The sequence below is a fragment of the Leptonychotes weddellii genome, chromosome 6, assembly GCF_054177405.1.
Source record: "Leptonychotes weddellii isolate Sample4059 chromosome 6, ASM5417740v2, whole genome shotgun sequence".
NCBI lineage: Eukaryota > Metazoa > Chordata > Mammalia > Carnivora > Phocidae > Leptonychotes > Leptonychotes weddellii.
In genome coordinates this window covers 138,020,771-138,035,883 of record NC_138374.1, presented here as the reverse complement: position 1 = coordinate 138,035,883, position 15,113 = coordinate 138,020,771, and the positions used below count along the sequence as shown (strand labels likewise).

At 45.2% G+C, this 15,113-nt stretch overlaps 2 protein-coding genes across 2 annotated transcripts in view; one reads left to right on the top strand and one right to left on the bottom strand.

The window, feature by feature from the left end:
- Positions 1–2,590: 2,590 nt before the first annotated feature.
- LOC115944350 (small ribosomal subunit protein eS27) lies at positions 2,591–3,907 on the top strand. Its single transcript, XM_081825540.1, has 4 exons — positions 2,591–2,750; positions 2,998–3,106; positions 3,371–3,481; positions 3,815–3,907. Exons 1-4 carry the CDS (start codon positions 2,745–2,747, stop codon positions 3,841–3,843), a joined length of 255 nt encoding a protein of 84 aa, XP_081681666.1. The 5' UTR covers positions 2,591–2,744; the 3' UTR covers positions 3,844–3,907.
- Positions 3,908–4,165: 258 nt separating this feature from the next.
- Positions 4,166–15,113, bottom strand: part of NUP210L (nucleoporin 210 like) — an 87,211-nt gene continuing 76,263 nt past the window's right edge. Inside the window, exons 34-40 of the mRNA XM_081825541.1 lie at positions 13,056–13,182; positions 10,515–10,664; positions 8,885–9,135; positions 7,701–7,905; positions 5,009–5,113; positions 4,461–4,535; positions 4,166–4,379 (exon numbers count right to left, since the gene is read on the bottom strand). Coding sequence (XP_081681667.1) covers positions 4,276–4,379; positions 4,461–4,535; positions 5,009–5,113; positions 7,701–7,905; positions 8,885–9,135; positions 10,515–10,664; positions 13,056–13,182 — 1,017 coding nt within the window. The 3' untranslated portion in view covers positions 4,166–4,275. The remainder of the gene's footprint in view (positions 4,380–4,460; positions 4,536–5,008; positions 5,114–7,700; positions 7,906–8,884; positions 9,136–10,514; positions 10,665–13,055; positions 13,183–15,113) is intronic.

Genomic DNA, 15,113 nt, shown 5'->3' with positions numbered 1-15,113 from the left:
GTACACACACCACGTACACACCACGGTGGAAAGGTATCCCCATGGGCCCGACACACACACACACACCACGCGCACCACACCCACAACCCCCCACACCCCACGTACACACACTACATACACATATCACATACCACACCACAGACACATACCACACACACGTACACACACATACACACCTCACCACACACACAACTCCCCACATCACACACACCACGTACACATACCACATACACACATCACATATCACACCATACACACCACACCCCCAGACCCCCATCATCACACCAGACACACATACCACACACTACACACACCATGCACACCACATACAGCACACACATCACATAGACAAATACCACCCACAAACACACCCACACCACATATACACACCCACACCTCATACAGACACCACATACACACCACACATACACCATACACATCGTACATATACCACACAAATACCACACATCACACATTGGCATCATACACCCCACTACCACACAATCATACACACTACCACACCACACCTACATCATACCCACAATACACACATCATACCACACACACATCACACATACCACCCCCCACACATCACACAACACCCTTCCACCACCCCAACCCAACCCCCACACCCCCCATACCACACCACTCCTCCTCACACCCCCACACACATACACACACATCCCCCCACACCACACACACACACACACACACACACACTCGCTCTCTTTCACTGAGACACATTCTGGGCTTTATTAACGACAGTATTCAAATCTTCTGGGACCCTATTTGTGATTTCTCTGACAAGCCAGTTTCAGGAAGACATAAATTGGGACTATAAATGTCTGGTTTCATTCTTTTGATGAGGTATGGATCTTTAAGACAGCCCTGAGGCTGCCCTCCTGACACCACACTGAAAGGGCTGTGAAAAGGCAACGAAAAAGCTGAAGTATGGAAAACACGGCTACAAAGAACAAGTTTATCTTTGTCTTTGGAAAAAAATTATTCAAACTATCTGCTTTTCTAATAGTGGGTCAGTAGAATTGTCCTTGTGCAATGTACTGGTTCTGAGAAGACATCTTTTGTTACTTCGCTCATCCTTGTCATCTTGTGTGTCCATGCTTGCCCGTTCTCAAACACAGCTATTCAGTCCCCCTCTTGTCCATCCTCTCACCTCCCATTGTCTTCAAGCCGTATCACAAACCTTGAGTCTTCGCTATTTCTCCTCACAGGTCAAACCATCTCCTACCAATTATTTATTTTTATAAAGATTTTATTTATCTATTTGACAGAGAGAGAGAAAGAGGGAGCACAAGCAGAGGGAGCAGAAGAGGGAGCAGCAGGCTCCCCGCCGAGCGGGGAGCCCGACGCCGGGCTCGATCCCAGGACCCCGGGATCACGACCTGAGCCGAAGGCAGACGCTTAACTGGCTGAGCCACCCAGGCGCCCCCTCCTACCAATCCTTCAGCTTTCATGAATTGTTCTGATAAAAACCCATCAATTCTTTTTCTTCTCATTTTGCCTGGATCTGGACTCTTCATCCCCAGAGCGTGGTGTGTGCGGTGCTCACCTCTCTGAACAGTACTTACGCCGCTGTACCCCAGCTGTCACCGGAACCTAACCCCAGTATGCTTTGCCCTTAGCTCTCAGAGCTCTGGCAACCATGCCTTTCCCTCCCTCAATTACGGCAGGCTCGTTCTGGCCTTGGTTTTCGTCTTCACAAGCTCTTCCTCAGCCTAGAACGCTTTTCTCCCAGGCTGTTGCTTGGTTGATACCCCTTCAGAATTCAGCCTAAATGTCACTTCCTCGGGGGATTTTCTGCCCCTCAGGGGTGTGCTGCGACCGGTTCTTGCTGGTCATGGGAACAAACTGTGCTTCTCGCTTACCAACGCCGTGTTTAACGATGTCACACCGGTAGTGTGAAATCGGCCACGGTGGGGTATTTACAGCACTGAAATTGACCTTTACCAGCACGCCCCTGACTGGAACTCACATGCCTTTCCTGTGATTCCAAGATACCATTCGAGAGTCATCTTCGGTCCTCCTTACGACATAGGGACATTCTAAACGCTGCGTCCGACTAAAGAAGATGATGCTTCGGTCTTCATGCGTGCTTTCTCCTCGTTCTGTCAAGCGTCAGTGCTGCCGCAGATTTGCGGGAAGGGCCGCGGGGCTGTAAAGTGGCACCGCCGACCCGGACGGCGGGGTGGCAGGACTTCGGGCGGCTTCTTGGACTGCGCTGGGCGTCCCTCCGCAGGGTCCGCCCGACACACCGTGCGGAGCAGGCGCAGCGCTGCCCATAGAGAGCGCTACGTCAGTGTCTGACGTCATCGTCATTAGAGGAAAAAGACTGGAAAGACGACAAAACTCAACGGCGGCTAACCCTCGCAGTAGGCTGGGGAAACGGGAAATAGAAGGGCTTCCTTCTCCTGTTTTTACACTTCTGAGTTGTTAACTGGCAAAGTAAACCCACTGAAAAACAGCAGAGGAATCCGAGAAGTCCTGAGCATGGCTCGGCCGCGCCGTCTTCCTCAGCAGACCCTATTAAAGCGCTCCCACCCGCGCGGCGCAGCAAGCCCCGTCGGAAGTCGCCCGCACGGAGGCGTCCATTTCTGGTAGAGGCGGCGCGCGGACTCCGGCATGGCTGCCGATCGCGCGCGCGTCACTTCCGGCTGGCGGCGGATATAAGCGGCAGGATTTCCGCTTTCGCTCCTTTCCGGCGGTGACGACCTCCCCACGAGAACATGCCCGTGAGTTCCTCGGCCCGGCTCCCGGCGGAGCCCTCGCCTCCCGCGCGCGCGCGCGCGCCCCTCCGCCGGGTGCGGGCCGCCGGGGCCGGCCGCGGGCTTCGGGCCGCGGGCGGCGGGCGCGGGGGCGGGCGGCGCGCGGCCCGGGGCGGGGGTAAGATGGCGGCCCCGCTGTGGACGCCGGGCGGAGAGGGCTGCTGCTCCTGTTGCCGCTGCCGCCGCCCTGACCGCGCCTGTCTCCCCCTTGTAGCTCGCGAAGGATCTCCTGCACCCGTCCCCGGAAGAGGAGAAGAGGAAGCACAAGAAGAAGCGCCTGGTGCAGAGCCCCAACTCCTACTTCATGGACGTGAAGTGCCCGGGTGAGGGGCGCCGCCCGGGGGGACGGCGACGACTGGCGGGGGAGATGGTGGGCCCCCGGGGGCGGGGGCGTGGCTGGCCCGACCGCTTCCGAGCGGGCTTGAACGTGCACGTGGATGCGGCCCATCACGTCTAGAGGGGACGGTGGACTTCGGGGGGACGGGACGTCGTGTCCCGACAGTTAACGCACGCGGGCTTGCGCTCGAGCAAAGAAAGGCGTGGGAAGTAAAGGTCCTAAGTCCCTGCTGCTTGCTGCTTCTTCCCAGGATGCTACAAAATCACCACCGTCTTTAGCCACGCACAAACGGTAGTTCTGTGTGTCGGCTGCTCCACTGTCCTCTGCCAGCCCACAGGAGGGAAAGCAAGGCTTACAGAAGGTGAGCTGATGGACGAACGGTGTCATTTTGAGCTCTGAATTTTGTACTGCCTCATAAAGGTGGTTGGGAGTTGGAAGTCGTTCGTCCACACGCCTTCCTGCCCCAAAAAAGTATGACGAGAAGCCACGCATTTCTTAGTGTCAAAACACTGAGGTTTAAAGCTGAGGCGGAGGAGTCATAAAAGGGTCTTCGTTTGAGGTAGTGGTAAGTTTCTTAAACGACTGAAGTGGTAGCTCCAGGCTTAGCAGGAAAGTGAAGATGTAGCTTTCTTGTGGGTGTGATGTTTTGTGGGGGTGGGGCAGGCTAAGTAACCTCGGAACCTTCTTCTTCCAGGATGCTCCTTCAGGCGGAAGCAGCACTAAAAGCACCCTGAATCAAGATGAGTGGGACACTATCCCAATAAACAGATTTTGGATACATCCTGTTTATTGTCTTTGTTTTACTGCTAGGAAGTTCCTACCTCAAGTACTCAGGGGCAACCAGAAGAGTGGACTGCTAGAGTCACTTGGGGCAAGTAAGTGGCCAAGTACTTAAGTCTATTTGGGACATTTCTGTCCAGCTAGGCTCACTGAGTAAATCTTTGGAACTTGATAAAAACACGGGATACTATGTAAATGGACATTTTCTTTCACTTTTATGTTTTCATAGCGTTAAGAATTGACAGTTCACCTTTAACATACCACCTTAGCGCAGAACAGCTTAGGATCTTTTATTTACAGTTTTCAGAAGCCTATCTAGTTTGGGGGCTTATGGCTCCAGTCCTCTACAGTTGAGGGGATTTGTCCAAGTGGAGGTTAGTGCCTTACACTCCATAGCCAGTGTTGTAGCCGTCTCTGGCCTGCTGGGGGTTGTGGACTCATGAAAGGTGGGGGAGAACGTGTGGTGGAGGTATAAGAACCTAGGAGTAAAAAAGAAACATGAAGTGTGAATAAAACGTGGATATTTAAGCTTTTCAGAGGTGAGGGTGGTTATTCTTTACCTGGTTGTGGTGTTCCTAGAGTTGGCACATAAACAACTGGAACTGTCTGTATCTTGTTTAAGAAGGCATTATACGCTGGAAGAAGAACAAGGCAGATGTCACCATTATCTCAAGGCTTAGCAGTGGTTTGCACTTCCAAGTAGGGTTCTGTCCTATGCACTTTACTGCTTCTTGGTGGTAAGTTGAGCAGGACCTTTCGTCCACTAGATGACTAGGGAGGCTGAATGAGTTCCAACTGCTTGTCACAAGTGAGATGTGATGAACAACTAATTTTCATCCTCATAGTTGGTGAAATTAAAGATTTTTTATTTATTTGACACAGAGAGCACAAGCAGGGGGAGTGGCAGGCAGACAGGGGTAGAGGGAGAAGCAGGCTCCGCTAAGCAAGGAGCCCGATGTGGGGCTCGATCCCAGGATGCTGGGATCATGATCTGAGCCAAAGGCAGTTGCTTAACCAACTGAGCCACCCAGGCGCCCTAATTGGTGAAATTAAATGAAGGCAGTTTCTAAGTCAAAAGTCCATGTTGCTGAATGTAAGGGCTCCTTACCTAGAAAGATGAAAGCTGTTGATGCCAGCACTGTAAAGAGGGTAAAGAGGATGGCCTGGTGAGAACCCAGGAACTTCTGGAGGATACCTGAATCTTCACATTGATCTGTGCATTGGTCAGAACAAAAAAAGGTGATAGTTACTTAAAGCATTCACGGCAGGTGGCTGTGTTTAAAAACACATGGTCATGGGTATCCAGCAGAAGCTCTCAAAACCCAGACCTCTGGGAAATTGTTTTGCTTCTTAACAGAGGTGAATTATGTACTTGGTTCCTCCACCTCTTTTTCGCTTGTTCCTATCTCCCAGGTAATAAACTCCCAAACTTTGAATCTTGTATTTCTTCTCAACTTAAAAATGGATATGTGAGTACTCTACTACCTAAAGATGCCGGTTAACCTTTCCTGTGTATTTTTAATTCCAAGTGACTTGCTTCTCTTCACCGAAGTTGTGATTGTGGCAACTGAACTTCCAGTTCTAATCCCTCTAACCTGAAATCTTTATTTGGATCACCAACCACTTTTTAAATCCAGGGGTCCCCTTGTCATTCTTTACTTAGGATGTCCTTTCTAGCGAGCATTCGGATTTTTGTATAACACTGTCCTCAATAAAACTTGAGACTTGTGTTTTTGAAGCACACTTGACATTTTACTTTGGTTATTTCAAATTTTTCAGTGTCTAGAAATGAACACCTGTCCCAGCAGACTCCCCTGAACTTCCAGGTCTTCCCATATATCTCATATTGTCACCAGGCCCTCCTACCGAGTTCCTATTCTGCATCCCTAGTATAGGTCCTCTAACTTTTGGACTTGTAACTGGTCTTACTTCTCATGGTACTTTGTTTCAGAACTGTTTACAAACTGCTTTGCTCTGAAGAACACTTTTGAGGTTGTTTGAAATAAAGTGCACTAAAAACAAGATTCTCTATACTAATCCTTGATCAGGTTCAACTGTTGAAAGCTTTTGGCTTTCCAATGTTTATACGGTAAGAGTCCAAATAAAACTTACAGAACATGATCAGCCTTTCCAATACCCCTTTGTTTTGGCTACAATGAACTATTTACTAGCTCCTTAATTAGGCCCTGTCTTAAATCTGATTTCTGTACTAGGTACCATGCCTGGCATATACCAGTGGGCACTCAACGTGCTTGTGTGAATAAGCTAGCTGAAGACTGGGTTGGGTTTTTTTTGTCTGACCACTCCTACCCACCATGGTTGTACTGTTCCCACTGGTCCCTCTTAGCTCTGAGAAGTGCGGGGGTTCTTAACCATTTATTGTGCCATGAGCAACTTGGGCAGTATGGTGAAACCCATGGATCCTATCTCAAAAAATAAAATGTGTAGGAATAAAAGGAAACCCAGTTATATCAAAGTTAACCAAATGTAAAAAACATTGTGATATAGCTATGTATATACAATACACTTAGTAAGATGTTAAAAAGACCTTTTTTGAGTGCTTTAGTAACAGAGATCTAGGCTCAGGTCTGGTAACTACTGTAATTTTTATGTAACTTTGAAGTGAATTTTGAGATCTAATAATTGGAACATGAAAATATCTGAATTCTGTTGGTGACAGAATCACACATATTGCTATTGCTGTGGTTTCTTGCCTATATTCGTAAAATCAGTGGAAATGGAAACTTTATTGAGAGATTAGTTGAAAATAAAGAGGCAGTTTTTCCCCCTCATTGAAGGTCATGGGCACCTGGAATTCCATCCATGGACCCTTGCAGAAACCCATTAAAAAACTCTAGATTTTAAAACTCCCAACAGAAAGAACACAGAGTTGAACACTGTTTCTAGTCCTGGGACTTTGAGCATCTCAATTTGTTCAATTCTTAAAGGGAAAAACATCTACTTTAGAGTTACGAGACAACAGATGCACATAAAATGCACTTAGGGTATCGGCCAGTATGTATCAGGTACTTGTAGAAACAGACCTTCCTTCCATTGGAGATGAATGGGGGTTCAGTCCACTTCACTCCTAGTTAATTCAAAGAACACTTTCTCTGGAGGGATGGGCAGGTAGCTGTGGCAGTATAAGGAGGATGATTCTTTGGCTTTCCTAACACTTTTCCATGACTACACATGTTCCCATCCCACCCAGACCGGGCATAGTTTCTAAACTGAGCAATGGCTAGAATCCGGATTTTTGGAAAGCAGTCTTAGTTCTAGGACTATCACCATTTGCCCATTGCCTGATGCAAAAAGATCTGCCAGAGATTTTTGAAGAAAAACATTTATCAAAAGGTTTAAAACAGGAAAATAGTACACTTAACAAGGCTGAGAAGTTCTTAAGTTGATTAACTACTCTTAAATATATAAGTTAAGTAGAATATCTTGATGGTGAGAAGAGAGCTTCCTGAAGGTGATGTTATAGGTAGGCTTGGAAAATAAAGATCAATGCCCCAGCTAGTTTGAGTAATCTCGGTCAAGTGGCTGAATGTTTTTCATTAACTAAGCAATACATTCTGTGGTCTTTCCTACTCTAGATTAAAAACAGGAGCCCCAGGGTGCCTGGGTGGCTCAGTCAAGCCTCTGCCTTTGGCTCAGGTCATGACCCCAGAGTTCGGGCATCTGGCTCCCTGCTCAGTGGAGAGCGTGCTTCTCCCTCTGCCCCTCACCCAGCTTGCTCTCTCTCCCTCTCTCAAATAAAATCTTGAAAACAAAACACACCAGGAGCCCCCAGTGCTCACCTGCACCAGACTTATCCTTCAGAGCTCTCACTAGCACAGCCTCACTTTGACTGGTGAGCTCACAGGAAATATTGATGAAAATGGGTGATGCCATCTGCTGAAGGGAGGTGAAGTTGACTGCTCTCACGGGATAGACAGCCAGGCCAGGCGTGAGGGAAGACTGCCTGTGGCCAGAGACCACTAGAACTGGGGAGCTAGGGAAGACCTTGGAGAAAAGAAAATGACACTTGTTTGCATCAATACTGCATTCCAATCTTAAACGTACAGTAAGATTTCTAGTTAGCAATCTGAAGATAAGTCATCTGCTTTTCCACACAGATATGTTGAAGTAGATAAGGGAAGAAAATGATTTGTGAAAGGCGCCTGGGTGGCTCAGTTGGTTAAGCGTCAGCCTTCAGCTCAGGTCATGATCCCGGGGTCCTGGGATTGAGCTCCACATCGGGCTCCCTGCTTCTCCCTCTCCCTCTGCCCCTTCCCCTGGCTTGTGTGCACTCTCCTCTCTCTCAAATAAAATCTTAAAAAAAAAGATCTGTGAGAATAAAATTGGCTTCAAAAACGTTCTAAACTAGGGTTGCCTGTGTGGCTCTGTCGGTTCAACATCCGACTCTTGAATTCAGCTCAGGTCCTGATCTCACAGCTGGAGGGATCCAGCCCTGTGTTGGGCTCCACACTTAGCAGGGGTCTGCTTGGATATTCTCTCCCTCTGTCCCCCCTCTCACATACACTCCCTCTTTCTCAAACAAATCTTAAAGTTTTGGGTGCCTGGGTGGCTCAGTTAAGTGTCTGCCTTTGGCTCAGCTCATGATCCCAGGCTCCTGGGATTGCACCTCACATCAGCGGGGAGCCTGCTTCTCCCTCTCCCACTGTCCCTCTCTCCGCTCATGCTCCCTTTCTCAAATAAATCTTAAAAAAAAAAAAAAAGTTCTAAACTAGAATTCTAAAGATCATTTAGGATGATACTAATATCTTTCAGACTGACAAAGCTCATGACCTAAATTTTGGACTCTGGGAGTACCCGGGCATTGTGAAGAGGACAGGTTTTCTTCATTCTAAGAGCCCTCCCCCCTTGTGGTGAATTTTATCAAAGTCATTCCATAACTGTTCCTTTGCCCTTGGACTAGGAATGAAGACTCCTTTTTCAAAACCTTGATCTCAGTTATGTTTTGGTTCAGTGCTTCACATACCTCTAGCTTCTCAAGAACTCTGTCCACCCCCAGCACTCTTATCTCCCCGATATCTTGTCTGTGGCTAAGAATCAATTCTGACTGGTTGATGTAAAAGGCTGGGATGAAAGGAATGAGGATTCTTTGCATTCCATTCTTGTTCCGTTCACTGACCAGTGTGGCCCACCCATAGACTGAGGTGTCAGCCACGCTGAGGGCCTGGAGCAGCTCTTCTGACTGGGGTCGAACCTTGATTAGGCAGACATAAACCCCTGAAGAAAAGATGAAAAACTGAGCGGGGAGGGTTCGGAGGCTCTATTGAGCCAACTGGCTTAAAATAGGAAGGAAAAATGGAAGCAAGTTCAGAAGAAAATGTGAACTCAACTTTCTGAGTGTTCACTATTAGCAGACTGTTGGCCATTGTGGGGGAAGGACACCGAAGAAAAACAGTCCCAGGCAACCCACAGTTGAACTTGTTGCTTAAATCAACATGTCAGGGAGTAGTAAATAACACAGTACAAACGGAAATTAAGGGGATATAGAATGAAGTAACCAAGAGTTGCCAAGATTAGGAAAGGGTTTGTGAAAGATGCTTTGAGCATGGCTTAGTCACTTCTCTGTCAAACCGTATCTCGATGGGAGTATTGTTGTTCTAGTTACCCAGGCTCACACTCAGCTGTCTTTTCATAGACACCCTTTCCTTCATTCCTAAATCCAACCATCCTCCAAATTTTGCTAACTCATCTTTTGAAATGTCTGACACCTGTTAGTATCTCCCTGTTACTTTGGGCTAGACCCTCATCAGTTCATGCTTGGATTATTGCAGTGGCCCCTTCACTGGCCTTCTTGCTTCCTACTCTTCCCTCTCCATTCTGTCCTACCGAGCTCCAGGCTCTCAACTGCCTGGGATGTCCTGGCCTCTGGCCTCTTCACATCTAGCTCACTCTTAGTCACCCTTCCACAGGCCTTGCTGTGTAAAACCACACTCTAACCCCTAGGTTTGAGGTAGATGCTCCTCTTCTCTTTCTGCCTCTACAGCATCCCATGCATCTCTATTCTGTGACGGATCACCCTGCGCAGCACTGGTGAAAATGAAGAGCCCTGTCTTGCTCCCCTGTGTACACCTAGCGCGTGTCCTGGCACCAGGCATTCTGTTTAGTGCCCACCAGTTTGCTGAGTGAGCCTTCCTTCAGTGGCTGCTCATTATTCACACCATCCTGCCTAGCCTTGGAGCAGAAGGTCTTGGGCAGTAGCACTATCCTATTTATGCCTTACGTTTGACATGAATCCTCTCATTTTTAGATTAGGTGATTCATATGAAATTCCAATGTCATGCCTATTTCTACTTTATGCTAGTTAATGCTACTCTGCTTGGAATATCCTTCAGTTCAACAATAAACACTCAAAACACTGCTACTTCCTGGGGTTAAAAAAATGATCCAAGCCCAGAGATAACAGGGACCAGCAAAAAAGAAAATGGAAGACTATAAAAGAAAAGCACAGGGTATTACAGAGATTAAACAAAAATGCTGGTTGAGAAAGTTTCCATAGTTATAGAGCAGATGAAGCTGGAAAGTGTAAATGCAATCTAATAAGCAAGTGACAACTACAGAGATGGAAACGGGCACCAGACCCAGCTGGTGGGACCCACCTTTCTCCATGCTGAAACCTGCATGGACATGGAAGATTTTGCTTGCTGGGATGTCTAGCAAAGTATTACTGAACTGCACATGGCACAGCACGAGGGTCTCAGGAAGAAGTATTGTTGTAATGGCCAAGGCCTGACTTGGGGTACAGGATCCTAATAAGCAGAAAAGAGATAAATAACGGTCATAAGATTTGTAAAAGAGGAGACTTATATAAAGGCAGTAGTTTGATTTTAAAAAAAGAGGCAGGGCGCCTGGGTGGCTTAGTCTGTGGAGCATCTGACTCTTGATTTTGGCTCAGGTCATGATCCAAGGTTGTGAGATCCGAGCCCCGTGCTGGGCTCTGCGCTCATTGGGGAGTCTGCTTGAGATTCTCTCTCTCAAATAAATACATCTCTTTTTTTTTTTTTTAAAGGATTTTATTTACTTATTTAAGAGAGAGAGCACAAGCAGAGGGGAAGGCCAAGCACACTCCCCGCTGAGCAGGGAGCCTGACACAGGGCTCCATCCCAGGACTCCAGGATCATGACCTGAGCCAAAGGAGACACTTAACCAACTGAGCCACTCAGATGCCCCTCAAATAAATAAATCTTAAAAAAAGGTGGGGGGAAGGGGAGGCATCTAGCTGGCTCAGTCAGAGGAGCATGCAACTCTTGATCTCAGGGCTGTGAGTCCGAGCCCCATGATGGGTGCAGAAATTACTTAAATAAATAAAAACTTAAAAAAAAAATAGCAAAAAAGAGGGGTCAGTTCTGTCTGATTAGGCCAGCCCTGTTGGCTCCTGCTACAATCAAGAGGAAAGAACAGTCTAAGACCCTATTACTATAGCGGGGCTTCCATTATCAATATCGTAGTTGGGGTCCTCTTTCAGAAGTTTTTGGAATTCATCAGTGGGAATGAGACAGATTCCAGGGAAACTGGACAGCTATTACAGTTGGGAGGTATCTTTTCAGTCTAGGAAGTTTCATTTTCCATAACCGATGGCAGTGTGATTCAAATTAGAGATCTCTAGAATTTTATTACAAATGGTATCTTAAACAGGGGCCACACAGCCAACAAGAAATGGATAGCTGCAATGGATGGCATTCTAGATTAAATAGGAACTAGTGTCCTGTTAACAAGATTTTCCCCTGCACAGTTTCTTAATGGTCTCAGTTTGCTGAAGTTCTTTCTCAGCTGCCAGTAGTCTGGTGACCATTTTCATCTTTTGGAGACTTATCAGCAATATCAAAGGAGTTATTTCATGAGGTTTCACAATAAAATAAGTTGTGGTTTTAGAAAGATTCTGGGGGGAAAAAATTGCAATCTGTAAATCATAAGGCAGACAACGAGTGAGTACGTTGTAAATATTTAGTACTTTGTAAAAGAACCTGGAAAACTTTAAAAATCAAATATTTATATATACTTAGATTATACTTATGATAAAATTAAGTATCTAATGTGAAAAGAAAATAAGTGCTTAAAAATTGAAGGACAAAAAGGGCAATTAGACTTTAAATTTTATAGACAGTAATTATATTTTGAACTTCTTGGTTTTTTGCATGTTCTCTTGGCAAAAAAAAAAAAAAATGAAAGAATTTATGTGGACTTTGGAGTCAGACAGATCTACCAATTCTGCCACTAACTAGTTGTTACCTTGTACATGTTACTTGCTCTCAGATTCAGTATTTCTCATTTTTAAAATGATGATAATTACTATATATGATTGTTAAATGAGGGGTGCCTGGGTGGCTCAGTCGGTTAAACGTCCGACTCTTGATCTCAGCTCAGATCTGGATCTCAGGGTTGTGAGTTCAAGCCCCATGTTGGGTACTGGGCCTGGAGCCTACTTAAAAAAAAAAAAAGATTGTTAAATGAGATAAAATATATAAAAACTGCTAACATAGCACCTAGAATCTATTAGGAATTTCTTGTATTTTAGTTTTCTTTTCTCCCCCACTTTTTAAAAATTCTAAAAATATTTTTATTATTTTTTAAAAGTAATCTATGCAAAATGTGGGGCTTGAACTCATGACCCTGAGATCAAGAGTCTCATGCTCCTCTGAGCCAGCTAGGCACCCCCCCCCACCTTTTATTGACAGTAAATTATAGCCCAGTACAGAACAAAAAAACATACAAAATAAATTTGCTGAGCAAATAACACTTAAGATGTCGCCTAGTCCAGCAATTCTTAAATCTAGGGAAGGTGGAAAAGAGTTGGATCTTAGGCCTTATCCCAAACTTATTAATTATTTGGATGGAGCCTAAGACCATATTTTTTAAAAATTTCCTTGGGTAACCTTGAAAATCAGCCATATTTGGAAATCCCTGGTTTAGGCCACCTCTCAGGCAAGGTTATAACTAGAAAAACAACAGTGACTAGGTTTAGCCTATATCAAAACCTGGTATCCAATCATTTGTGAGGTCATAGCTGTCAATGATTTATTTGTTAAAGGTGGAGTCAATTTTGAAATAAAAGGAAATACGGATTGCTAGTCTAAGGGGTAAATGAGTTGAACGAAGATGGGAATGATGGCAACAATCACCCAGACCTATAAACTCCTGACCTTTAAGATTAGCACCATTTCTGCCAGTGGTGATGAAGAGCTTGAACACAGTTGAATTGGGGGTATTGGTGAGGTAGGTCTTGAGGTCATAACTGAGTGTTAATCTTGATGATGCATTGACCACCACCTGTCAGCAAACCAAAGGAAAATCTGTACCTAAGTTCTTAGAAAATATTGTTCTCTCCATCTCTACCCTTCATAACTTATTCAACCAAAAGCATCCATTTCACACAAGTGCAAACTGCCCTTCTACTTCATCACATATTTAAGAACCACAAAACCTATTTACCTTTGAGAAGAAAATAACTTTTTTTTCCTAAAAGGAGGTCTTTGTCCATTATTCTGTTTGACATCTTCCCTTTGGATGACTCCCTATTAAAATGCCTTTAGGGGCGCCTGGGTGGCTCAGTCGTTAAGCGTCTGCCTTCGGCTCAGGTCAGGATCCCAGAGTCCTGGGATCGAGCCCTGCGTCAGGCTCTCTGCTCAGCGGGAAGTCTGCTTCTCCCTCTCCCACTCCCCCTGCTTCTGTTCCTGCTCTCGCTATCTCTGTCGAATAAATAAATAAAATCTTAAAAAAAAAAAAAAATGCCTTTAAAGACAACTGCAACTTTCTTTAGTTTCATATAATCTCAGCCCTTTCTGAAACTTCAAAGTAGTTTGTTTCTCTCAATATACTTGTAATGTTCTGTCTTGTACTGTAGGTATTTTTATTTTTGTTAAAAATCACTCCTATTAGAATCTAAGTTCTTCAACTGAGAACCCTAATTTATCTTTGTATATCCTGTACTGTGCCTTATATTTAAGGCAAGTGCTTAATGATTACAATGAGAGAAAATAATGATGGCCCTCTCCCCCCAAATATCAACTTAAATGTATATTATCTTGTCATTATATCATTATGTCATTATTAGTGACACTATGTAATTACATTAAATGTATATTGTATTATAATACAGTCTCCTCAGTACTACCACAATTTTTTGGTTTTTGGTTTTTTTTCAAATATTCAAGAACCTTGAAACCGAGTTAGTGACGTTAAATTCTTAGTAAGGGAAGGAGTTTTGTTTTTTTCATCTTTGTGTTTCCAGTCTGGCCCAGGGCTGACACAGAAGAGGCCTCAATGAGTGACTGCTAGTTAGTGATTAAATGATTATTTTACAAAGTACACAAACTAGGATACGACCTTTTGACATCTCTGTAGCCTCTGACAGCACAGACCAGTTCCTCCCTTGTCACCCCCTTTCTCTTTGCTTTCCTAGCACTGAAACCCTTCTCAAACTCCTCAGGTTGTCTTCTCATGCTGCCTCTGTCCCCAGCCCTTTTATCTGCTCACCACACAAGTTCTCTTTAGATGTTATCTAATTTTCCCTTTGTACCTTTATAAACTTTTGCTGAAGCCACCCTGATTTATTCATTGGTCTTCAAGCAACATCTACTTTTATTTGGCTTTGCACATCTATGCCTTTAGTCTAAAATGCCTTCTCTTTTTGGGGCGCTTAAGTGGCTCAGTCAGTTAAGCACCTGACTCTTGGTTTTGGCTCAGGTCATGATCTCAGGATTGTGATCTCGGGGTTGTGAGATTGAACCCCAAGACCACCTCTGCACTTGGTGGGGAGTCTGCTTGAGATTCTCTCTCTCCCTCTCCCCCTCGCCAACTCATGTGTGCTTTCTCTCTCAAATAAATCTTAAAAAAATAATTAAATGCCTTCTATTTTATCTGCCAAATTCCTAATCCTCAAGACTTTTTTTATTTTATTTATTTATTTGAGAGAGAGAGAATGAGAGACAGAGAGCACGAGAGAGGGAAGAGGGTCAGAGGGAGAAGCAGACTCCCCGCTAAGCAGGGAGCCCGATGTGGGACTCGATCCCGGGACTCCAGGATCATGACCTGAGCCGAAGGCAGTCGCTTAACCAACTAAGCCACCCAGGCGCCCCAAGACTATTTTTTTGTGTGCCATGACTCAGATCTCAAGATTCAGTTTAAATGTCACTTCTAGAAAATTTAGCCTTAATGTCTAAGCAGAATTAAGTGACTTTCTTTCTTCTGTATTTTTTTTT

What these genes read in the sequence shown, in the direction of transcription:
- LOC115944350 (XM_081825540.1), top strand. An exon ending in CATGGACGTGAAGTGCCCGG is followed by an intron (nt 3,107 to 3,370) that starts GTGAGGGGCGCC and finishes GCTTCTTCCCAG; the next exon opens with GATGCTACAAAATCACCACC. An exon ending in GAAAGCAAGGCTTACAGAAG is followed by an intron (nt 3,482 to 3,814) that starts GTGAGCTGATGG and finishes TTCTTCTTCCAG; the next exon opens with GATGCTCCTTCAGGCGGAAG.